This window comes from Grosmannia clavigera (genome assembly GCF_000143105.1).
Source record: "Grosmannia clavigera kw1407 unplaced genomic scaffold GCSC_156, whole genome shotgun sequence".
Classification (NCBI taxonomy): domain Eukaryota; kingdom Fungi; phylum Ascomycota; class Sordariomycetes; order Ophiostomatales; family Ophiostomataceae; genus Leptographium; species Leptographium clavigerum.
The window spans coordinates 802,926-825,816 of NW_014040784.1; the positions used below are offsets into that span (position 1 = coordinate 802,926).

Consider the following 22,891-nt stretch of genomic DNA (forward strand, 5'->3'; position numbering starts at 1 on the left):
CATAGTAGAAAAATCAGTCGTATTGCTCTCAAGTCGTATCTACTCCGTAGCTGAGAACGACAAGCTCCGTCGACAGACTACACCGAAATGGAGTCCACTTTCGGTACCCACCTGATATGCATAGCGGGCTTGTGGAAGTAGTGCAGCCCTGACTCACTTGCCCGGGAAATTGACGTACTTGGTGTGGCTTCCCGACGCCACGACCGGACCGTTCGTCGGCCGCGACTCGTCCAGCTCCTTTCCGTCGCCACCGCCGGCCAGCTTCTTGCGAATCTCCACAGACGTGTATGCAAGCGAGCGTCCGACGCGCTGCACCCATGCCTCGATCTCGAGCTCGTCGCCGGCGCGCGCCCCGGACACGTAGCTGATGTGGATGTCGACGCTGACACCGGTTCCATGGCGTCCAGTGCTGGCAATGGCCATGCCGCCGGCCCAGTCGACCAGGGCCGCGGACACGGCACCGTGCAGGATCTGCTTGGAGTTGACATGGATGGCCGCCACCGGCAGGCGGGCGAGCACGCGGCCGTTGGTGGCCGACACGAGGCGGATGTTGCCAAAGAAGAGGCCGTAGATCGGCGAGTTGGGCTCAATGCCGGCCCAGTGAGCGCGCACATGGACAAGACGCTCAGCGTCCGTAGCTGTAGCTGGAAGGGGGACGGGGGCTTGCGGTGATGGTGCCGCTTCCAATGTCCCTTCTGATGGAGTGTCTGCCATGGCGTAGGCGTTGATGTGATTTTCGGTGAGAAGTTGAGCTGGGATTTTGTTGGGGAAACTCCGTCAAAGCAGCAAAAAATGCGGAAATTTCCTGCTGACATGAAAGCTGAGGCTGTCGGAGGAATTGCGCAAGCATTCAGGACAGATTGCAACAAGCAGCATGAGATGACGCATTCATTCACTCAGATTGACTGAATAGGCGCGAAATGAAGATGGCATAACGATGGCTGCTTCTGCGCCCGGTCATCCTGCTTGTTTTCGCACGCTCACGCCGCAGCTGGTCCGTCCCGTGCAGCTAGTCCATCCAGCCAAAGACGTCGTAGATAAGCTCAACTTTCCATCATGGGTTGTTGCAAAAATGCAATGCTGCCAACAAAACACCCAAGAGAATGCGGACTTGCTTGTGACTTGGAAAGAGACAGCAAGAAAGCATACCGGGTAGCAGCTTCTGTATTGGGTGACTACCGGTCGCAGCCCAGCACTTTTAACTAGTGAAGCCACACTGCCTGTTAGGCATTCTGAAAGCCCACGTTACTGCACGTAGCCTCGTATAATGTAACCTGTTGCATGTCAAGAACAGCGAAAAAGCCGTAGACGGGCATGCATGGTTGAACACCTCCAAATCATCTGTCTCGTGAGAAGGTCTAAAGAACAATATTCGGTGCCATCCAAGCCAGACAATTGACCGCCGCTCCCATACTCATGTTGCAGAGTGTGGTTATGCTTGAAACATAGTATAGTTGACTACGCATCTCATAGCAGCTACCAGCTACCAGCTTTCATAATCACATCCTACCACGTATAAGGGATCCTGCCCACATCGCTCTCAATATTTTGGAAATGCAGTTTTCAATTCAAGCTCAAGATCAAAGAAATCTACATAAGTAGAACGGGAAAGTAGACTGGTAGACGTTAGATATGGGTCATTATGCCACAACAATTCCAGAAAGCACGAGTATGGCGACAGAGTAGCAGCAAGCGCTGACAAAATAGGGCAGGCCGAGGGCTAGGCCGCCGAGGGTGATACCCCAGACCCAGAGGGCGGCCATCAACGGGGCACCGATAAGCGAGCCGAGCGTCTTGGCTAGCATGACAATAGCAAAGATCTGGGTCTCGGGGTCAGTGGGGGCGGCCGAGGTGGTAGACGATGCAGCGACAGACGTAGCAACTGTTTCGGGCAGGACGATAGCAGGTGACTTGAGCAGCGACAGCGTGAAGACGGGCAGCACAGACCCGAGGGCGTAGACGAGCAGGGCGGGCACGAGGATAGCGATCGAGGAGGAGAGCGCAATAGCGGCGGCGCCGAGGACGGAGACGCCGAGACAGAGACGGGCCAGCAGGAGGTTGTCGCGGGTGTTGTCGAGGGAGGAGGCGTCCCCGGGGATGCGAGCGACCGTCCGCCGTGCCCGTGCCCGTGCTCGCAGAAGCCGCGGTACGACGACGGCCAGCAGAACAAAGTTGACGACGGCCTTGCATGAGAGCAGGTAGCCGGCCTGGGCAAAGGTCCAAGCATAGCGCTTGGAGATGTACTGGGTCAGCAGGCGGGTGTCGGCGCTGGCCAGCGACGAGAGCAGGAAGCCGACGAGCAGCAGGCCAAAGTTGCGCGGGTGGCTGCGAACGACGGCGGCAAGGCGGCGAAAGTGAGAGGGCGGCCGGGATGGAGAGGAGGACGAGCTGGATGCTGGACCGGTCAGGACGTCCTCGACCTCCACGTCGACCTCCACTTCGGGCAGCCGTGCAATCGTCGGGACGCACAGCAGCACCAGACCGACGGCCATGGCGAGCGGCAGCCACAGGGCGACGCTCATCGTGGCAGCCGACAGCGCTGGACCAATCAGGGCGACGACGTATGCGATGGAGCCCATGTAGCCAAAGTAGGTTGCTCTGAGAGATGAGTCAGCTGGGTCAGCTGAGTCAGCACAATACAGAGTACTCCGTGCTCACCTCTCTACCGGATCGGTAGTCAGGCCAGCAGCGAGGCTGTAGGCCAGTGACCCGAGCACGCAGTCGCCGCCGAGCACGGACAAGAACGAGGCGGCGACGACGGCGCGCGTCGGCAGGGCGCGGGCGCAGAGCAGCACGGCGAGAGCCCAGGCCGGCAGGGCGAGCCGGGGGACGAGGTTGAGCCAGAGGACGGCGCGGCGACGTCCCCGTTGTCCCTGTCGCTGCTGGGCAGCAAAGCTCAGCGGCACGGTGACGGCAAAGTCGCCCACGACCCAGGCCGTCTCCATGACGCCCTGCAGACCGGCGAGGCCGCGCTGCACGCTGTCGATCTTGCAGGCGGCCTCGTCGACGCTGCCGTCCGGCCGGATGCGCGACGGGTCGTGCGTCTGGTAGTGCTCCAGACACAGCCGCCGCTCAATTACCCGGCTGGCCGGCAGCTGGTACAGGCTCGTGGCCAGGCTGGTCAGCAGCATCAGCGTCAGGAGGGCCCGCAGCGGGGGAGTGCGGCGAGCGGGCGATGGCGGGGACAAGAAGGGTAACGATCCTGCCTGCTCCGACTCCCCCGACAGCAGCGGCCGGCTCTCATGTCCGTCCTTGGCCAGAATCGCCGTGCCGGCCTCGTCGTCATCGCTGCCAGCGTCGCGGGGATCCATGGTCATTCGGCGAGCGTGCGCGGTTGCATGTGGGAGGTTATTATGAGAGTCGTGATAAGGATTGCGGAAACGAGCCGGTACAAATGCAGATGCAACGCGCAAAAGGCAAACGCGTCAAAACGACACATCCAGGAGGAATCGCAGAAACCGGCATAAAAGATGCACACTCATGAGCAACTGAAGTCGGATGAAGTCAGATCCCCAAAACAGAAGGAGCAAAAAAAAGGCACTTTACACTGAAAGTCAAAAAGATGGGCTCCACCGGGGGTCGAACCCGGGACCTCGTACAGTTGCTCCGTTAGGAAACCCAAAGCACGAATCGTACCACTAGACCATAGAGCCGATCGGAGTTGTCGGTTGTTCCCGTATTATCCAGCTATGAGGTGAGGGTCGCTTAATTTCTCGACTGCAACACGGTGCATCAGCTGAACATCGTCTCGCTCACGATTCTTATATAGACCTACTCTCTGCCTCGCTTGTCCGCTGAACAACCTATGTCACACAATGTATACCATACCCAAACCCAATAGAACGCTCTAAATGTAGATTCGCTGACCTCGTTATCCTATCGTACAAAGGCATCGCCAATACGCAACAGGCCCTCACTCCTTCTTCTTATCCGCCGCCGCTGCCGCCCTCTCCTTCCGCCGCCGAAGCCAGGCCTTGATCTCGTTCAGCAGCCCCATCACCAGCGGCACGCCCACCGGTCCCAGCAGCGGCAGGTACACGGCCACCTTGTGCTCGTCCGGAAAATACAGTTGACCCACCATGCTCTTCTCGAAAAAGGCCCTTTCAGCCTCAGCCTCGGCGATGCGCGCGTGCGCCAGCCCGTCGGCTCCGCCCAGCGAGTCGCACGCCAGCCGCAGGTGCCGCATCGTGCTGGCCACTCCCTCGGCCACGCTCGGCGGTATTGCAATGTTGCGTAGCGCCAGCGACAGCCGCGCCAGGCTGCCCAGCGTCGACGACGCCCGCAGCAGCAAGTCCGCCGACCGGATCCGGCTGAGCGTCCACAACCGCAGCGGCAGGCTGCCTGATTGCGGCGTCCCCAGCAGCGACAGCAGGTGCGCCGTAAACGTCAGCAGCGGCTCCCGGAGCGCGGCCTGCGACACGTGCGTCTCGTCACCGGAAGCTGGCTGCTGCAGCAGATACACGGCTCCCCACTGCGGCACCAGCCACGACTGTGACGTCTGCCCCAGAGGACCGCCACCCACATCGATCGTCTGGTTGCCCACAAAGACGACAAAGTTGATCGTCGGTGCACCCGCAATCGACGGCGACAGCGGCCACTCGGCCGCATTGATAAACGACGACAGGTCCTCCTTGCTCAGCACCTGCGCCTGTGCGCCCGGTGTCGCGTATAGCTGTACCTGTGTGTCCATGGTGAAGTTGTGGATCGGGCTGAGAACCGTCAGCACCGGCTGCATGTACTCGGCAATCGCCCCCTCAATGTCCCAGCTGCTCGGCGACGGTCCGCTCGTGAACAGCGAAAACGTCAGGTGGTACGTCGGTGCGTACTTGAGCGACCGCGTCGTCCGCTTAGCCAGCTCCATCGCCACCTCGGGCGCCAGCCGCTGTTGTTGTTGTTGCTGCTGCTGTTGCTCCACTGCACTCGACGCTGTCGACGACGACGCCGACAGCAGGTATGAGATGATCGTCTGCTCCTCTTCAAATGTGGACCGCAGCTGCGCCGCGATAAACGTCGTCAGCACCGACGACGACGAGCTGAGCGGCGGAATCGAGTTGGCCGGGTACGTCACGTCCAGGATTGCAAAGTGTGGGTGTAGTGTTGCCGTCGAGACGTCGCCGGGCCGCAGCCGGATTGTCAGCGCCACATCGTCGCCCGTGCCCGGTACCGCCAGGTCGCCACCAACCCCGCCGAGGGGTACCTCCTCTTCGCCGCCGTGTCGCGATAGCTCGAGCCGCAGGTGGTGCCCGGAAAAGTCGTTGAGGTCGTCCAGCGCGTGCTGGGTCAGTCGCAGAAGATGGTTCGCCTCGGCGTCTTGCAGGGACGACGCCTGGATCGCGATGCGCAGCGGGAAGACCGGACGGCATGCCTAACGCAGACGCAACAGGTCAATCTCCTATTAGCCAGCGTTGGGAAGCGACGTTAGACACCGCTTAACTCACCCTTCCGTCGGCCCATTCCAGCATCTCGTCCACCGGCAAGCTTGCCCGGTAGATGCTCGTCGTCTTCCACCATATGGGCAGGCCGAGCAGCAGCACCACCAGCCAGAACGAGATCAGCACGGCCCTGCGCCTCTGCACGTCCGACGCCTTCTCTGGTGGCGGCTGCTTCTGTGGTTTCTCCTCGTCTGCTTCTAATGCTGCTGCTGCTGCTTCTTCTGCTTCTTCTGTTCCAATCTTCTCCTCGGGTAAAGCGCCCGGCGCGCTTTCCGGAACGGCGACGGCCGTGCGTCGAGTGGCCATGGCGACACAGATGCTGGTGAGAGTCTGGATATTTGGTCGGTCGTAAAGCCACGGTGCGGCAGCCGATTGGAACACCAGTTCGTATCCATTCAGGACAAAACACCAAAAGAGGATGCGTGCAGGTCGCAAATCTCACTTGGCCCAATCAGGAATGGCCCATCTCTGGATAAGCGATAAGCAAGCTCCGTGCCTGCCGCACACTCGCGTAACGGCGCATCGTCGCACCTGCTCCATACCCAAAGCGTAATTCATAAAGCGACCTTGCTCGTTTTGGCGAACATGGTGTCAAAGAGGAGCCAAAACATCAGGTTTCCCTATTCCGGTCCTTCCTGACTGCCCAGGACCCTTCACACGTCCTCAACTCGATAGAAGTTGAAAATCAGCTGCCTGTCGTTGGAACTTGTTCGGCTTCCCCGCAAAAAGTCGCGCCATATGCCGAGGCAGATCCTCTGGACTTCACATTTGACCCATCTCCCGTGAAATTGCCTATCAAAACGAGGCGACTGCAGGTGCTTCGCCCTACAAAGAACTCGTCTCCCCCTCCTCTCCACCATGTCGTCTGCATGACCGCCTCTCGCCCAAGCTCAGCCAGATCTCTCTAGCTTCACCCTCACAAGGCTCAGGCATCAGCAGCCTCCGCTTCTCCCAAACCGGCAGTCTCAGACCACTCCTGCGAAACGCGTCGTCATCGTCCACCTCGACCTCGTCAGCCTCGAGACAGACCGAACGAAAGATGTCTAGTAAGCTCTCGACCGTTGAAGAACGAAAGACATGTTGCTCACCCTTCCAGTACCAGCAATCCCTTTGCAGGTCGCGCTGCCGGCCGCGGTTGCCGGCCTCGCCTACATCAATGCCCGCGCTTCGGTGTGGTACGACCTGTTGATGCTGAACTCTGTCATTCCTGCGGTCATCTCCATGAACATGTCCCGTCTTACCGGCAAGATCAGCGTCTTCTACCGCATCGAGGAAAGGGCAAAGTCCTCGGCATTCGCAAACCGACCCTTCATCCTCGTCGACGACTACTCGTACACCTATGCGCAAGTCTACGACCGTGCCCTCCGCTATGGCGTGTGGCTGAAAGAAAAAATGGCCGTTGGGAAGGGTGACGTGGTAGCAGTGGATTTCATGAACTCAGACACCTTCATCTTCTTATGGCTGGGCCTCTGGTCCATTGGCGCCAAGCCGGCCTTTATCAACTACAATCTGCGCGATCAGCCGCTGGTACACTGCATCCAGACCGCCACCACCAAGTTGATACTCGTCGACTCTGCCGTTGCTGAGGCGTTCACGCCAGAAGTTCGCACCGCCCTGTCCGACAGACGCATCGAGGTCTTCTCCGAGGCCCTAAAGACCGAGATCTTCGCCACAGACCCGATCCGTTACCCCGACGAGCTGCGCCACGAGGACAAGCTAGAAGACATGGCCGTCCTCATCTTCACTTCCGGCACGACCGGCCTCCCCAAGGCTGCCGTGGTGTCGTGGTCCAAACTGATTGTCGGTGGCAACTTTACGTGGCACTGGACGGGCGCCACCAAGGATGATATATACTATACGGTACGTCGACCGTCAGCAGAGAATGCCTGCAGTGTCTAATTCCGTGTCATCAGTGCATGCCTCTCTACCACTCCTCCGCCATCCTGTTCTGCTTCTGCACCATGCTGAATGCCGGCGGCGCCGTGGCCGTCGGCCATCGCTTCTCCAACAAAACGTTCTGGCCCGACGTGCGCAAGTTCAAGGCAACCATGATCCAGTACGTCGGCGAGACGTGCCGGTATCTCCTTGTGGCACCGCCGCAGATCGACCCTGCGACCAACGAGAACCTGGACAAGAAGCATTCCGTGCGCCTCGCCCTTGGAAACGGCCTCCGCCCCGACGTGTGGAACCGTTTCAAGGAGCGCTTCGGTATTGAGACGATTGCCGAGTTCTACGGCGCAACAGAGGGCACGCTGGCCACGTTCAACCTATCCCGAAACGACTATTCCATGGGCGCCGTAGGTCGCGTAGTGGTTGGATATACAAACTGCTGATGGGGATCAACGTCACGTATGTAGCCATGGACTGGGCTACCGAACAGCCATGGCGTGATCCGCGCACTGGATATTGTCGGCGTGCCACTGTGGGCGAGCCGGGCGAGCTGGTCTTCAAGCTTCCCTCGGACAATATTCACAAGCGCTTCCAGGGATATTACCAGAACGAGAAGGCCACCCAGGCCAAGGTCATGCGCAACGTCTTCCGCAAGGGCGATGCTTGGTTCCGCACCGGTGACGTTCTGCGTACCAGCGCCGAGGGCATGCTCTATTTCCACGACCGCATCGGTGACACGTTCCGGTGGAAGTCGGAGAACGTGTCGACCACGGAGGTGGCGCATGCTGTCGGCCTTCACCCCGAGGTGGTCGCCGCGAACGTGTACGGCATCGAGGTTCCCTGCCACGACGGGCGCGCCGGCTGTGCTGCCATCGAGCTCAAGGACGGGCCGACGGCAGAGTTTTTGGACAGCCTCGGCCAACACGTCCAGCAGAGCCTTCCGCGGTATGCGCTGCCGCTGTTCCTGCGCGTGGTCCAGGACTCGACCGTGCACACGACCGGAACAAACAAGCAGCAGAAGCACGTTTTGCGCGAGGAGGGTGTCGATCCGGAAAAGGTCGGTTCGGATCCCATCTTCTGGCTGCAAGACGGGACGTACAAGCCGTTTGGACGGCAAGAGTGGGAGCTGCTGAAGGGCGCCCAGGTGAAGTTGTAAGCTACATAATCATACGGATATATCAATCTGTCTTCTCACTACCAACACCACCGTTTTCCTGTATTCCTCTTGTCGAATTGCATCAGCATTGTTAGATCTCAGAGGTCTCTGTGACTGGGTGATTTTAAGGAGGTTTTGCCCAGAAGGCTTCGTCTGTTTACCAGGGGACACGTCAAACAACTACCATTATACAAGCACAAATAATCAGTACCAATAAAAGAGCAGCTGTTGACAGGAACACGATCGTCTGGCTGCTGCTTCTCGTCTCTTCTACCAAGATGGCATTATACATGCGCATTTGCAGCATCTGCCAATCAGATGTGCTAGTGATTGCGCGATAGTGTGCTAAGTTCCAAGCGGCATAGTGCGGGGCGGCTTTGCGCCCAGGATGGCGTGCGAGAGGCAGCGATAGCGGGGCAGCAAACGAGAAGGGGAAACTGTCAACGTCACTCGCAGGTATTATTGATACCATTGTCGTTGTAAGCTCCTCGAAGCTTTCATTCTTCTCTGAGGCGGGAGAATTTTTTTTTTGAGTAGATTACCCCGCACCATCAATATGATGTTCACGGCAGAAGAAGTAGAAGGAAGGAAGGAGCGACAGGAAGGAACAGAAGAGAGAAGTGCGAAGCTACTACATGCATCTTACTGTCCCACGTGCTGCCTAGTATGCTGAGTAGCATAGCTAGGCAGTCTAGACCAACAAGGGTCGGCGAAGACGTGATCGATTAGTCAAGAAGTTCGCAGTATTCCTAGCAAGGTGTACTATGTAGGTCCGACAGCGGTATCTTACGTTGGTGCGCCACTTCAGGGAAGAGAGGTACCCTATTTAAGCGAAAGGCGCCCGCTGCCCATCGCATCATCCGGCCTTGTTTCTCATTCTTCCTCCTTCATTTTGCCCCTCCATCCTGTTCGTCTTTCCACATACATCCTCATAGACTCGATCCATACCTACAACGACACAATGGCCGCCGAGAGAGCTACGCCGTAAGTTTCAATGGAAAGAGATGGAGAAAGGAGGGACAAAAGAACCTGCTGACTCCCATCTAGACTGCGCCTGGGCAGCACTGCTCCCAACTTCAAGGCCGACACGACCCAGGGCCCAATCGACTTCCACGAGTTCATCGGCGACGAGTGGGTGGTGCTGTTCTCGCACCCCGAGGACTTCACGCCGGTGTGCACGACAGAGCTGGGCGAGTTTGCCCGGCTGCAGCCCGAGTTCACCAAGCGCGGCGTCAAGCTGATCGGCCTCTCGGCCAACACGCTCGGCAGCCACGAGGACTGGATCAAGGACATTGACGAGGTCACCGGCTCGCTCGTCGGCTTCCCCATCATCGCCGACAAGGAGCGCAAGGTCGCGTACCTCTACGACATGCTCGACTACCAGGACACCACCAACGTCGACGCCAAGGGCATCGCTTTTACCATCCGCTCCGTCTTCATCATTGACCCCAAGAAGGTCATCCGCACCATCCTGTCGTACCCGGCGTCGACCGGTCGCAACTCGGCCGAGGTCCTGCGCATCGTCGACTCGCTCCAGACGGGCGACAAGAACAAGGTGACCACGCCCATCAACTGGGTTCCAGGCGACGACGTCATCGTCCACCCGAGCATCAAGACTGAGGACGCCAAGAAGATCTTCCCCGACGTCCGCGTCGTGAAGCCGTACCTGCGCTTCACCACCCTGCCCAAGGCCTGATTGCAGTCGGTTCGGGGGCCTCTGGCTGGGAGAGTTCAGGATAGCTTTGCAGATAGGCAGGATAAAAAGAATATGATACCAATGTGAAGATGTGTGGAAAGCGCTTGTACCTTCCACGTGCCTACGTCGTGTCCAAGTACGTGGCGATGAGGCCGGTGCTGGCCAGTTCCTGACCCGAGGACGGCAGCGAGAGACACGTCCGGGCTATGCAGCAGGCGGCCGATGCGATTGGCGATAGGCTGTTGGAGCCGCCCAGGAGCCCGGGGCTTGAACGCTCGGGCTTAGGCCCCCAGACCTGTCGTCAGCGGCCACGACTTCGTCTGCCAGTAAACGGTGACGTGATGCAAACAGTGGACCACAGTGGATGTCGGCCAGGAATCTTGGTCAGAAATCTTGGTCAGGAATCTTGGTCAGGAATCTCGGCTCGATTCTCAGCTCGCACCCTTGGGCGAGACATGGTGGAAGACAGCCGGATAGCGCATCGACGGCACAGAGAAGACTGCTGTGATGGAAGCTCAGAATCGAGACGACGGCATGGGGTGGTAGCATGGGGAGGGGGGAGATTAGGAGCATGGGCCGCCTGGGAAACACTGGCAGGGATGAGAGCGGAGCCCATTTGGCCATCTGAATACTGTATCCTCTGTATCCTCTACTATGCACTCCGTACGGAGTACTGCATGCTCTGTATGTAAGAAATCGTTCGCTCGGCCATGGGCTCAAAGGAGCACACGAATCGGCTTTGAGCAGCGTCTCCACTGCCACGTTCTGGCGATGCGACAGGCTGCACCTCGGCGTTCTCTGTGAGCAGTGCCGGCCATCGTACGGCATGTAAGATACATAGTACTATAGCAGCTCGTCCGAGCCAGAACCGCACTAGAATGCGCCGACACGTTCCATCGGATAAATAAGGCTACTCGACTTGCAAGGGTCGGCTAGAATGCATGGCACCTGCAGAGCACGACGCAGCAACTCGGAATTTGAAACGACCGTCTACCGGCTACTATGTACCAGCTGTCGCAAAGTACGGTTCTGTTTCTGCTGTCCAGAAGCGACAATGGCACTCGTCTGGAATACGGAGTAAGGGGCAGTGCAGGCCGATCGTAAGATACGGTGGGAAGTTGTTTGCAGCGCACAAACACCCTTTCCCCACCTTGCCGTTTCTGGCCCCAGTTGTTCCTGCGCTTCGGTCGAAACGTTCTCCAATCAGGACGCGCCGTGAACAGGCGGCCCAAGCGTCTCCACAGAACCGCAATCCCGTGAACGTTCTTTCCCTCTGCTTCCCCTTTTTCTCTCTGCCCCAACCCCACTTTGGCTATGATCGATTGCCAACAACGTAGAAGAAGTCTTTTTTTCCGTCGCCGCCTCAACACGCCCAGCGCAACGTCCCTCACCCCCTTTCCACCTTGACCGTCTGCTTCTCCACCTCGGACGACACCGCCCTCTTTTCCTCGCTCACTCGCTCAAAACAGGTATATCTCTGTACGCTCGTCACAACTCCGTCACAACACTGCAGACGCTCCGCTTGGCCCAGCTGACTGACCTGACTAAAGAGGGTAGAAAACGAGCACAAGTACGGACAGAGTATTTTTGGATGCTAGACTCATTCTCGTCGGCTCTCCTGCTTGCGCACAACCAGACGCGTCGCATACGCCGTACAGCGGACGAACAGCAGCCAGCAGCTCGTCGGACGGCCAAGCGACACCACAGCCACCACAGCTACCACAACCCACGGACACACGAATAAGATACGACGTGCAGGCCACGCCCTTCGTGGACCATCGCGGCACTGCCTCGATCCGTCATCCTCTCCGTCTTCCCTCCCGCCACTTGTCAAAGCTACAGGCTACAGGCTACAGGCCGTCCCTGCCCCTACCTCTCCTCTTCTGCTCCAGTTCCTGTTCCTGTTCCTGTTCTGTTCCTGTTCCCGTTCCACATTTGCGGCAGATCCCCGACTGAACAGACGGGTCTAAATTATCCACTGCAACATTGTAGGGAATCCTCGTCGTCTTGGTACGTCAACCCCCCCCCCCCCCCCCTAATCTGCTCCCGTATCTGCCCTCTCCCTGGCCCCCTTTGTCATCGGTCGTGCTGTCATCTTTCTCGCCATTCCACGTTCTCCCCCCTGCTGTGCCGAGAGCCATCTGGGACGGCATGTGGATTACATCCGCTCTTCCACGCACTCGGTTCTCACTCCGGTTTCCACTGCCACCCTTCTGCTTCCAAAATCGTCCTTTCATACCTGTCTGGCCAGCCTTTCTGTATCAGTATCTGCGTCTGCTCAAACATGTTGCAGGATCTACATGATTTCCTTTCATGGTAGCTAGCTTGCCCGCTTTTTCTTGCTCATGTTATCCCCTGCCCAGCCTCTAGCTGCTCTTCTTCTTTTCTCCCCTATCCGCTCTTTCCGCACGTCGGCCATCGCTTCTCTTTTTTGTCTTGACAGACACCTCCACAGCCTCTCTTGCCAGCCACACGTACCCTCCCGCAGCCATCCACGTCTGACCAGTCACGGTCGAGGGGCAGCCCGTTGGGGTCGGTCGACTAACCGCAATGGACCATACTGCAGACCCCTACGAATCAACTGGAGACAGCCCGCAGCTCTCAGACTTTGAAATCGACGAGTCGACTCGACACAAGACCACCTCCGATATCTTATCTGGCGTCTACCGTGGCTTCAAGAAGATCACCCCCAGCCGAGACGATCTTGCCAAGCTTAAAAGACAGGCCTCCCAGTCACGCAGACACACTCCCGAGCCGGAAATTGTCGTCAAGCCTTACTCGCCCATCCTATCGAGATCACATAGCAGGCGACGCCTAGCTTCTCAGAAACAACAGCATGCTCGCGATCTGAGCCTGCAGAATAGTCTCGAGAAGCCATTACCTGATACTCCAACTGACCGGTCTCCGAACGGTCCACTCACCCCCATCGCGTCCCAGGAGCGCTTTGTGTCTCTGGTCCGCAGCTTCGACTCTCTTCCCCACCTCGTGCCACCTACATACATGGATAGTCGAACGAGCACGATGGACACCAGCTCGTCCATCGAGCAAGGATACCTCTACGTGACGAATAGCGGCAGCACAAACGTGACACCTCACATTGCCAGCGCCGGTCCCGATATGAACCAGAGCAATGGCCATAACCACATGTCCGAAGATGGACGGGACAACCTCACCCCCAAGAACAACGCTCCGCAGTCGGCGTCTCTCTCGCCACAAGCCTCTCAACAGTCGTCACGAAACACGCCGAATACTAACGGCTCCGGTGCAGGAAACGCGGCTGCAGCGACGCCGAGTGCTGCGTCCTCTGCCCACCTGTCAGGCCTGATGTGCAATGTCCACAGAACGACAGGCAGAGAGCCGCACGCGCTGGTGGGCGCGACCACTACCATCCTGGGTGACAAGCTCTATGTGTTCGGTGGAAGGATATTGTCACGTAGTCGGCCGGCATCGCTGACGGCAGACCTCTATGAGCTTGACCTGATCCGCCGCCACTGGACAAAGATTGACGCTACAGGCGATGTACCACCGGCCCGGTATTTCCACTCGATGTGTGCATTAGGAGACACGAAGATGGTCTGCTACGGCGGCATGTCGCCACAGCAAAGTGCCAACGGCATGTCGCCGCAGGACCAGCAGCAGGATATGAACGTTATGTCGGATATACACATTTACGATGTGCCTACGAAGAAGTGGGCCTACGTCAAGGCCGTGGAGCCGCCACAAGGCCGATACGCCCACTGCGCCTGCATTCTCCCCTCTTCTGCCACGTTCAGCTCTCATCGAGCACCGCTCTCGGCACTGCAGCACAACCCGTCCAGCGGGACGAACGAAGGCCGTCTCGGCGTCAACATTGACGGCACGGGCGGTGCAGAGATGATCGTCGTGGGCGGTCAGGACGGAGGTAACCACTACATTGAGCAGATTAGTGTATTCAACCTACGGAGCCTCAAGTGGACGTCCACAGAGCCGCTCGGCAAGAGCTGTGGTGCCTACCGCAGTGTTGTAGCGCCACTACCACCAGCGGTCACAGCGCGGATCGGCAGAGCTGGGGCTCCCAGCACGGCGCACATTCGCCCGGAGACGGGTGGCATCAGCCAGGAGGCAAGGGAGCCCGGGGCATCGATGCTGATCTACTCCAACTACAACTTTTTGGACGTCAAGCTGGAGCTGCAGATTCGATCGCCGGACGGCACTCTCACGGAGAAGCCGATGGCGGGCAACTACACCCCTCCTGGGTTGCGGTTCCCCAACGGCGGCGTGATCGACACGCACTTCGTCGTGAGCGGGACGTATCTGACGAGTTCGAAGCAGGAGTATGCTCTGTGGGCTTTGGACCTGCGCAATCTGACTTGGTCGCGCATCGATGCGGGCGGCAGCGTGTTCAGCCAGGGCAGCTGGAACCGCGGCGTGTTGTGGAACCGGCGGAACACGTTTGTGATCTTGGGCAACCGAAAGCGCAGTCTTGTAGACGACTACAACCACCGGCGGATCAACTTCACCAACGTGTGCATGGTGGAGCTAGAGGCGTTTGGGTTCTACGACAACCCGCGCAAGACGACGCCGATGTCTGGGTTCGTGTCTGCGAGCAGCCCGTACACCAGTCCCAGTCTGAGCGTGTCCCGCAAGGCGGGCTCGACGGGCGGTGGCCGGTTCCACTCGCGGGCAGCGGAAGACCTGGGTGAGAAGGCGCTGGCGATGCGGGAGCTGTCGGACATGGACATTCTGTGCATTGGCGGGGAGCGGATTCCGGTCAACAGCCGAATTGTGGCGCGCCGGTGGGGACCATACTTTGTGCAGCTGCTGCGAGAGGGCACCTCAACGCAGGATGGCTCAGACTTAAACGGGATGCGGACGATGCCCATGTCGACGCTGCGCAACTCGAGCATTACGATCACGCCGTCGAGCCGCAACACGATGGAGAGCACGATGTCGATGGGGTCAGGCATGACGGGGTCCGGAAGCTCAGTTGGCAGAACGCCCAGCACGCCAGGGACCAGCCTCTCGGGCGGGTCAGGGATTGGCGGGCCATTCTCGTCGCCCATCGACCCTGCCACGATCAACACGGCGCCGACGCCACGGACGCTGCCGCCCAACAGCCGACCGCGGTGTCTGTACCTACCACACACGTTCCTGACGGTGCAGGCGCTGCTGCACTTCCTCTACACGAGCTCCCTGCCGGCACCGACAAGCCCGTTGTGCACTCCACAGATTCTGTGCTCGCTGCTGCAGATCGCACGGCCATACCGCATTGACGGGCTGTTGGAGGCGGTGGTTGAGCGGCTGCACGCGCTCCTGGACAGCCGGAACGCGGCGGCGGTGTTCAATGCGACGGCCATGGCGGCGGGTGGTGGCCGCGGCATCGACGGGACGCTGAACCCCAACTTCTTCCTACCGAGCGGACTGGACGCGCTGAACTCGATAGATCCGACGGGCATGTCGCCTTCGGACGCATCGTCGATTCTGCAGTCGCTGCAAGACCAGCAGCAGCAGCAGCAGCAGCCGCAACGGTCGGGCAGCCCCGACGTGGGCGGGCAGTCTGGCCGTGCAGCAGGGCTGCGGATCAACACATCGGTGGCGGGCTCGTCGAGTGGCGGACAGCCGGCGAGCGAAGACCTGAGCGCGACGACAAGCATGTCAGGCTCGGAGTGGAGCTCCGAGCTGGGAGACAACAGTGAGCGCGGGCAGCGCGAGGTATGGGGCGGCGAGCTGAGCAGCGTGATTGGGCTGCAGAAGCGCGGCCTCAAGGGCTTGATGGAAGGCCGCCGGCTTCGGGAACGGACGGGCACCAACACAATGGTGGCAAGCAACTCTCGGGTGGGCCTTGGTATTGCCAGTGGAGGAGCGTGAGTCCAGACAAGCGGCTGGATGGGCCTTTTGAATGAGCATCTATAGATCTTCTTTTGGGTTGGCGGTTATTTGGACTTTAAGCTGTCTGCGTGTGTCCTTTTAATCCACATTTGCTTCTGCTTATACGAACCGGCATACGACTGCATCTATACTGCATATATATCCGCACATAAATTACAATTTTGGCATCTGAACGAGTTGAGTGGGGGGGATGTTCTGACCTGTGCAGAGACATCTCAAAAGTGGTTGTTGAGCTGGAGAAGGCGAGCAGGTGAGCAAGAAGCAGGATCCATCGCTCAAGCGCTACGTTGGCCCTACAAGTTATCAGTTACCAATGCACGTGCAGACTCGGACTGTATGGATACGAAACATCGAGTATTTCCGTGTCAGACGGCGGATAATCTCGCCGAAGCCAGGACTACATATAAGACGACCAGCCCACTTTTAACAGTGTTTATTACAGTCTGATTCCTATCCACGCCAAAGCATCACGTGCCGACCCAACTGTCTATCTAGTTCATGTACTTGCAATGGTCGACGTTGCCTTCCATGTTGTTTCCCCACCATTGCTAGACGCCGAAGTCAGTTTGATGTTGGAGTGAAGAAAGTATGTTTCGGAGACTTACCGGGAAGTTATGAGCCGTTCCAGAGCCGCCTTCGACGGCGAAGGTCAGGATGAAGATGATGATGGCGCAGCCACCAGCTGGAAGTGTCAGTCTTGGTCTCGGAGGTGGTTGCAAAGGGAGACTTACCGATGGCAGCCGAGATGATGATGTTCCACTTGGTGAAGAGCATGGGGTGGTAGCGACGAAGGTAGAACTGGGCAAAGAAGCCGAAGACCTGAGAAGTTAGTATGGTTTGTTTCGATTTTCCTTTTCCTCTTTTTTTCTTTCTTCCTCTCTACTCACAAAATATGGCAGCAAAGAGCTGTTGATGCCGACGGACAACCAGCCGAGCCAGGTGCAGATGATGTACGTGTTCACCTGGTTGAGGTGCAGCTTCGGGAAGAAGCGGTGGACCAGGTAAAAGGGCAGCGGCACGAAGAGGCCGAACAGCAGGCCCATGGGCACATACCAGTACTCGCCGTGGCGGCCAAAGATCTTGTCGCCGGCGCCGCCCCAGGCGACGGCCTGGGCGTTGTACGTCTGCACGTTCTGGCCGGACCACAGGTTCGTGCCCTCGACCGAGAGCAGTACTTCGCGGTGCTCCTTGACGATGTCGTTCATCATGACCCAGTTGAGGATGGCGCCGAGGATGGAGCCGAGCATCTGGGAGAGGAAGGTAGCCCGCGGCGGCAGCTTGGTGTAGTGGGCCAGCTTGAGGTCACCGAGCATCAACAAGGCCTGGACCAGTCCGTTGGAGCCGTACAGCGTGAACATCATGTTGGCCACCGGGTAGCCTGGCCGGAGGTAGCCGCCAATCATCTGCACCGCCGTCGTCGGCTGGTAGTAGAAGCCGGTGATGCCGTAGATGGCCGCATAAAAGATGGACAGGAACCACGACAGCAGCACGGCAATGAGGAAGGCCCACCACGGCAGCTCTGTCTTCTGCTGGTAGCAGCAGATCATGCCGATGACGATGGCGAGCACGAGCACCACATGATACCACCAGGTCGGCGCCTCCTTGTAGGCCCGCATGAGCGTGAAGTGCGGGTCGCTGTGATGTTAGCATCTTTCTTTCTTTCTTTTTTTCTTTTTTTTTTCTTTCGCTGCGCTCGTTTTTTTGTTTTGTTTGTTCTTCTTGTGTCTCTTCTCTTACTTACCCCTCGGTTCCCGGATATGTCTCCGGAGGATAGCTGCCGTCGTCCTTCCAGAAGCGCAGCATGGCTCCAGACTTGATATAGTCGAATCTCTTCTTTAGCTCGGACGGGCGGAAGACGTCAAAGATGAAGCCGACGTCGGACCAGTTCCAGAGGAAGATGTGGACGACGCCCTATTTTGTCAGTCAGTGTGGGTGCGCGCGAGAGGGGGTGGGTGCGACTTACAGCCGTGACGCCCATGTTCATGGTCAGCAAAGAGAGGGCGTTGCTAGTGGCAAACCACGGAAGTCCGTACTCGGCCAGTTTGGCCTGGTCGACCTTGTTGTGGGCACCGAGGATGGCACTCTGGTTGTAGGTGTCGGTGCCGTTGGCGATGAAGAGGTCCTGGGCGAGGAAGGGGAAGTTCTTGGCGTTCCAGACATTGCCGTAGTACGCGGCGATGGTGAGGGTGACGCAGAGCAGGTAGCCGACCAGCTGGTTGAGCAGGGTGTTGAGCGGCAAGACAAACTGGCTGGTGCCGACATACTGCCAGTCCATGCACCAGCTGAGGAAGCCCATGCCCTCGTCGCCGTTGGAGCCGCCAAAGAGGTAGGTGAAGAGCTCGGAGTGCTGGTTGGCCAGACAGAAGATGGAGATGCCGGTTGTCAGGGGAAAGATGTACTCGGGCACGATTTCCCAGATCATGACGAAGATGCAGACGGCCCAGAAGACCTTGAGGCGCTTGCGGGCGAGGGCCTTGTCGAGGTGCATGGACTGGAAGGTAGTGGCCAGCGGCAGCGACAGCGGCCAGACAAACTTGGTCGGGTAGATGAAGATGTTGCGCATCAGACCGATGATGCCGTAGCCGATGCACTGGGACGACAGCAGCATGAAGATGGCCGAGGCCGCGTTGGGCTCCTCGTTGTACCACAGCGTCTGGACGGCCAGCTGTTCGGTGCCGAGAGCCGAGACCGAGGCCGAGTTGGCCATGATGACGATGAACACATGCTCCTTCTGGTTGAACGGGCCAGGGTTGAGGAAGCGGCCGACCGGGCCCCAGCGCGGGATAAACGTCGTCAGCTCGCCGAAGCAGTATGCCAGGATGACGAGGAAGATGGCGTTGACCGTCACCGTCTGCGGCTTGAAGTAAAAGATCTCGGCGATGACGGCACCAAAGGCAGCCAGGCCGAGTCCGAGCACAAAGGCCCGGAACGTGTACGGGCTCTCGCTCGGGTCGTCGGTGCAGTCGAGCGTCTTGGTGACGAGCTGCAGCGGTGTCGAGACGGCGGCGTCTGCCGTTGCCGGCAGCACGTCGCCCACCTCGGCGTCCAGGTAGCCGTCGTTGCCGCGGGCCGTCGTCTTGACGCCGCCGTGGATCGTCGTGGTCACCACATCGCCGACCTCGGGCTCGAGCGAGCTGCCGTCCACGTCGACAAAGTGCGGCGACGCCGTCTTGCTGTCCGTCTTCTCGCTATCGGCTGGCATCGTGTCTGTCGTCTTCTGCAGCGCGAAGAACTACGGCCACGACAGACGGCTGGTGCTGCCACACGACAGGAGCGCGTATATATACGAGTACGGCGTCTGACATACGCACACACGGCCAGCACACGCCTGTCACGCTCGCCTAGGCCGGAAGAAGCAGCAGTCCTGTCAGAGGAGAGATAAGGACACGACGTGGCTGCAGACGGCGGCGAAGCTGCCGATCACGTCCGGTGTCTGGCCAGTATAGCCGGACGACTGCACAGCCCTGCTACCCTGTACAGGAAGGTGGACCGGCCGTCCCCAGCAGGATTCGGTCTATCAGGCAGTTCAGGGCCAGATAACAGCACGGACCGTTGCATTGAGCGGCAAAACAAGCCAATCTGGCGTTGCGAAGTCGTCCCTGGGAACGACGGAGTGTCTCTATGTGCGACCGCAGAGGCGTACGAGTACCATGGACGGTCATATGCCGTCGTGGACAAAGAAGAAGGTTGTCTTGACGGACGTTGTCGCACTTCCCTTTCTCGGCCACTTGTCGGACTCGCCGCGGGCTTTTCCCTTTTTCCCCTCCTCTTTTTACACTTTCCTTTCTCTACCTGAACTGCGCGGCAATCTCTATGCGATGGGCCAGGACCGAGTGGAGCGTCAGCATCTTGCGATTGGGGCGGTTGCAGCTACCGTCCTGCCGTCCGGTTTGGGTGTCCTTCTCTACGACCTTCTGGTTTCGGGCAACAGCGAGCATTCGCTCTAGCCGAGGTGTCCAGGGTCCAGTCAAAGAAAGGTCATGATTTACAAAGAAAGGCACTCAGCATCGCAGCATCGCAGCACGCAACAGCTCCGTCCAGGCCATCGTGATGACAGGCTGCCAAGAGGCATCGCCAAAAACCTCCGCGGGCCGCGGGCTCTTGGCATTCTGGCGTTCCTTGGCGAGGGGACAGAAAGCTTGTTACGAAGGAAGCATGCCGCATGCCCCACCAGGCAGCCAGCTTCCCGTTGCAGACACGCGGATGGTGCACCAAGTATGGAGCACATCGTAATGATTGCTAATTCGCATTGGTCGTCTCGTCACTTATCTTAGCAGGCTGTACGGAGTACTCCGTATGTACGGAGTTCTGCTCTCACTGACTAGAAAGGAGGTGGCTTTTCGGTCACGTGATTCGTGGCGCAGCAAACTGTTCCCTACGAAGCATGTCGTATCTCGCCCAGCCAGCTGTCAGCCGTGGTGACGTCAAGTCCGCGCAGCACGGCGTCGTCGCCCTCGACGAAACCGTTGTAGGCGGCCACGCGGCCGAACGCGCGATTGCGGCTCGACACCTCCGGGTGGCCGCGCTTGCAGCCGCGATCGTGGCCGCGACACGCTCCAGATAGGCCGTCGTGTCAGGGAAGTGGGCCAGGATGCCGTTTTGCAGATCGAGCACGAAGAGGGCTGTACTGGTCATGGCAGGCATATGTGCGTATGGGCTCCGGATGCAGGATGCAAGATGTCGACCGGCACGAATGGAGGAGCTGACCCGGATGAGTCTTATAAGAGTCTGCACCGGAGTTGTAAGTCCGAAAAGGGTTGCCGATTCGGCACCGAGACGCCGGACTAAAAACAAACGACGGCCTATATGAAAACATGTGTTCTTGGCTTCATCTCGCGCGTGTTCCAGTGAATGGATAGATTTGCAGGGCTTGCCATGGCCGGAGATGACTCGTTGATGGAAAAGGGCGCGGCTGCAGAGCCTGTGTCGGCTCGAGAAGGCCCAACGACCGAAGCTGCAGAAGCGCGAGAAAACGTCGAGCCGTCGCCTCATTCAGTCTTTCCGCCGTGGCAGCGGGCCGCCTGCGTGTACATGGCCTCTCTGGCAGCTTTCACGTCGCCGGTCTCGTCCAGCATTTACTACCCGGCCATGCAGACGATTGCCGCCGACCTGCACGTGTCCCTGACCAAGATCAGTCTGAGCATCACGACGTATATGGTGATTTTGTCCTCTTTCTTTCTCTCTTTCTCTCTCTCACTGACTGCCTGTAGATCCTCCAGGGTGTTGCTCCCACGCTCACCGGCGGCTTCTCGGACCGTGTTGGCCGTCGCCCGGCCTACATGCTCTGCTTCGGCCTCTTCATCGCCGCCAACATCGGCCTTGCTCGCCAGACCGACTACGCCGCCCTCCTGGTGCTGCGCGCCCTGCAGAGCGCCGGCAGCAGCGGCACGGTCGCGCTGTCGAGTGCCACGGTCGCCGATGTCGCCACGCGCCAGCAGCGCGGCCGCTACATCGGCCTGGCCGCGCTGGGCAGCTCCATGGGCCCGGCTCTGGGCCCGCTGATCGGTGGTCTGCTCGACCATTTTCTCGGCTGGCGCGCCATCTTCTGGTTCCTGGCCGTGCTCGGCGGCGTCCTGCTGCTGGCCATCTTGACCTGCATGCCTGAGACCTGTCGCAACGTCGTCGGCAATGGCGCCGTGCCGCCGCAGCCCTGGAACCGGCCCCTGCTTGTTGTGCTGCGGGATCACCGCCGCAAACGAAGCATGATGACTAAGCAAGAACCCACACCCACCATCGCCAGCCTCGCCCACAAGAAGCGTCCCGGTCTGCTGTCGACGATCCCGATCCTACTCGACCGCGAGTCTCTCCTGACGCTCTTCTACAGCGGCCTGCTCTACGCCGGCTACTACGTCATCCTCACCGGTCTGCCCCGCCAGCTCGCCGCCACGTATCACTACAACTCCATCCAGGTCGGCCTCTGCTATCTGCCGCTCGGCCTCGGCCCCATGCTCTGTCGGCCATTCATCGGCCGCCTCATGGACGCCAACTTTCGGCGCCATGCCCGCGCTGCTGGCGTCGACTCCTTCGCTGATGACCGCCAGCTCAGCATCGACAATATCCCCGTCGAACTGGCCCGCCTGCAGCTGTCTCTCGTCGTCGTCTACGGCCTCTGTGCCGTCATCATCCCCTACGGGTGGGTCATGAACCTCAGACACCCGCCGCTGGCCGCCGTCCTCGTACTGCTCTTCATCGTAGGCGTTCTCCTCTCGGCCGCCTTCCAGCCCCTCACCGCTCTCATCGTCGACATCAACCCCCGCAGCCCGGCCGCTGCCACGGCTGCTCATCAGTTTGTCCGCTGTCTGCTCGGTGCCGCCGGCGTCGCTACCGTCAATCCCATGCTCGACAGCCTCGGCCGTGGCTGGACTACCACCCTAATTGCCCTGCTCTGGGCCGTCATGAGCGTCTGCTGGTGGATCGTCATCCTCAAGGGGCCGAAATGGCGCAGGGAAAAGAAAGAGAAGAAGGAGAGGGAGGCCGAGGAAGCTGCCAAAGTCGCTTCATCCAGTCGGTTGCAGGCAATCAGACCCTCTAGACCTCTAGACCTCTAGACCCTCTTAATCTAACGTCATCTTCTGTGGACCTTCATCTGCATTGGAATGTCTCCACTTTTCATATCGACCCGTGTTCCTCTCCAAACACTGCATCTTTCTCATTGCCGCCGCTGCCATCGCTGCTTCTCACCTCTCACGGCCTCCATGTCCTTGGTATCTTGTTTTATTAATTCAGAAGTCGCTCGCAGAAGCCCAAACGCGATCGTAACATGCAGCAGTCAGCTCAATTCGTCGCAAGACAGCCCCTGATATCATGCCCCACAAACCAGGTCTCATCAGTCATAGTCATATACTCCCT

The 22,891-nt window shown here is 58.9% G+C and overlaps 8 protein-coding genes across 8 annotated transcripts; 4 read left to right on the forward strand and 4 right to left on the reverse strand.

Moving 5' to 3' along the window:
- Positions 1–153: 153 nt before the first annotated feature.
- CMQ_2271 (thioesterase family protein) lies at positions 154–714 on the reverse strand (the record flags this gene model as incomplete). The annotated part of the gene is made up of 1 exon (XM_014316229.1): positions 154–714. One exon carries the CDS (start codon positions 712–714, stop codon positions 154–156), a length of 561 nt encoding a protein of 186 aa, XP_014171704.1.
- A 926-nt stretch (positions 715–1,640) lies between these two features.
- Positions 1,641–3,317, reverse strand: CMQ_2309 (uncharacterized protein; the record flags this gene model as incomplete). The annotated part of the gene is made up of 2 exons (XM_014316267.1): positions 1,641–2,598; positions 2,659–3,317. The coding sequence occupies 2 exons, from the start codon at positions 3,315–3,317 to the stop codon at positions 1,641–1,643; spliced, it is 1,617 nt and encodes a 538-aa protein (XP_014171742.1).
- A 596-nt stretch (positions 3,318–3,913) lies between these two features.
- CMQ_2255 (GPI transamidase component) lies at positions 3,914–5,738 on the reverse strand (the record flags this gene model as incomplete). Its single annotated transcript, XM_014316213.1, has 2 exons — positions 3,914–5,365; positions 5,439–5,738. The coding sequence occupies 2 exons, from the start codon at positions 5,736–5,738 to the stop codon at positions 3,914–3,916; spliced, it is 1,752 nt and encodes a 583-aa protein (XP_014171688.1).
- Positions 5,739–6,509: 771 nt separating this feature from the next.
- Positions 6,510–8,478, forward strand: CMQ_2411 (long-chain-fatty-acid-ligase 1; the record flags this gene model as incomplete). Its single annotated transcript, XM_014316369.1, has 3 exons — positions 6,510–7,292; positions 7,346–7,729; positions 7,813–8,478. The coding sequence occupies 3 exons, from the start codon at positions 6,510–6,512 to the stop codon at positions 8,476–8,478; spliced, it is 1,833 nt and encodes a 610-aa protein (XP_014171844.1).
- A 961-nt stretch (positions 8,479–9,439) lies between these two features.
- CMQ_2105 (mitochondrial peroxiredoxin prx1) lies at positions 9,440–10,174 on the forward strand (the record flags this gene model as incomplete). The annotated part of the gene is made up of 2 exons (XM_014316063.1): positions 9,440–9,462; positions 9,526–10,174. 2 exons carry the CDS (start codon positions 9,440–9,442, stop codon positions 10,172–10,174), a joined length of 672 nt encoding a protein of 223 aa, XP_014171538.1.
- A 2,550-nt stretch (positions 10,175–12,724) lies between these two features.
- Positions 12,725–16,021, forward strand: CMQ_2195 (regulatory protein; the record flags this gene model as incomplete). Its single annotated transcript, XM_014316153.1, has 2 exons — positions 12,725–15,627; positions 15,691–16,021. The coding sequence occupies 2 exons, from the start codon at positions 12,725–12,727 to the stop codon at positions 16,019–16,021; spliced, it is 3,234 nt and encodes a 1,077-aa protein (XP_014171628.1).
- A 512-nt stretch (positions 16,022–16,533) lies between these two features.
- CMQ_2075 (oligopeptide transporter) lies at positions 16,534–20,686 on the reverse strand (the record flags this gene model as incomplete). The annotated part of the gene is made up of 7 exons (XM_014316033.1): positions 16,534–16,590; positions 16,648–16,724; positions 16,774–16,861; positions 16,930–17,677; positions 17,784–17,953; positions 18,006–19,274; positions 20,594–20,686. The coding sequence occupies 7 exons, from the start codon at positions 20,684–20,686 to the stop codon at positions 16,534–16,536; spliced, it is 2,502 nt and encodes an 833-aa protein (XP_014171508.1).
- On the forward strand, positions 20,427–22,590 carry CMQ_2350 (major facilitator superfamily transporter; the record flags this gene model as incomplete). Its single annotated transcript, XM_014316308.1, has 4 exons — positions 20,427–20,510; positions 20,603–20,783; positions 20,910–21,199; positions 21,253–22,590. 4 exons carry the CDS (start codon positions 20,427–20,429, stop codon positions 22,588–22,590), a joined length of 1,893 nt encoding a protein of 630 aa, XP_014171783.1.
- Between the last annotated feature and the right edge of the window lie 301 nt (positions 22,591–22,891).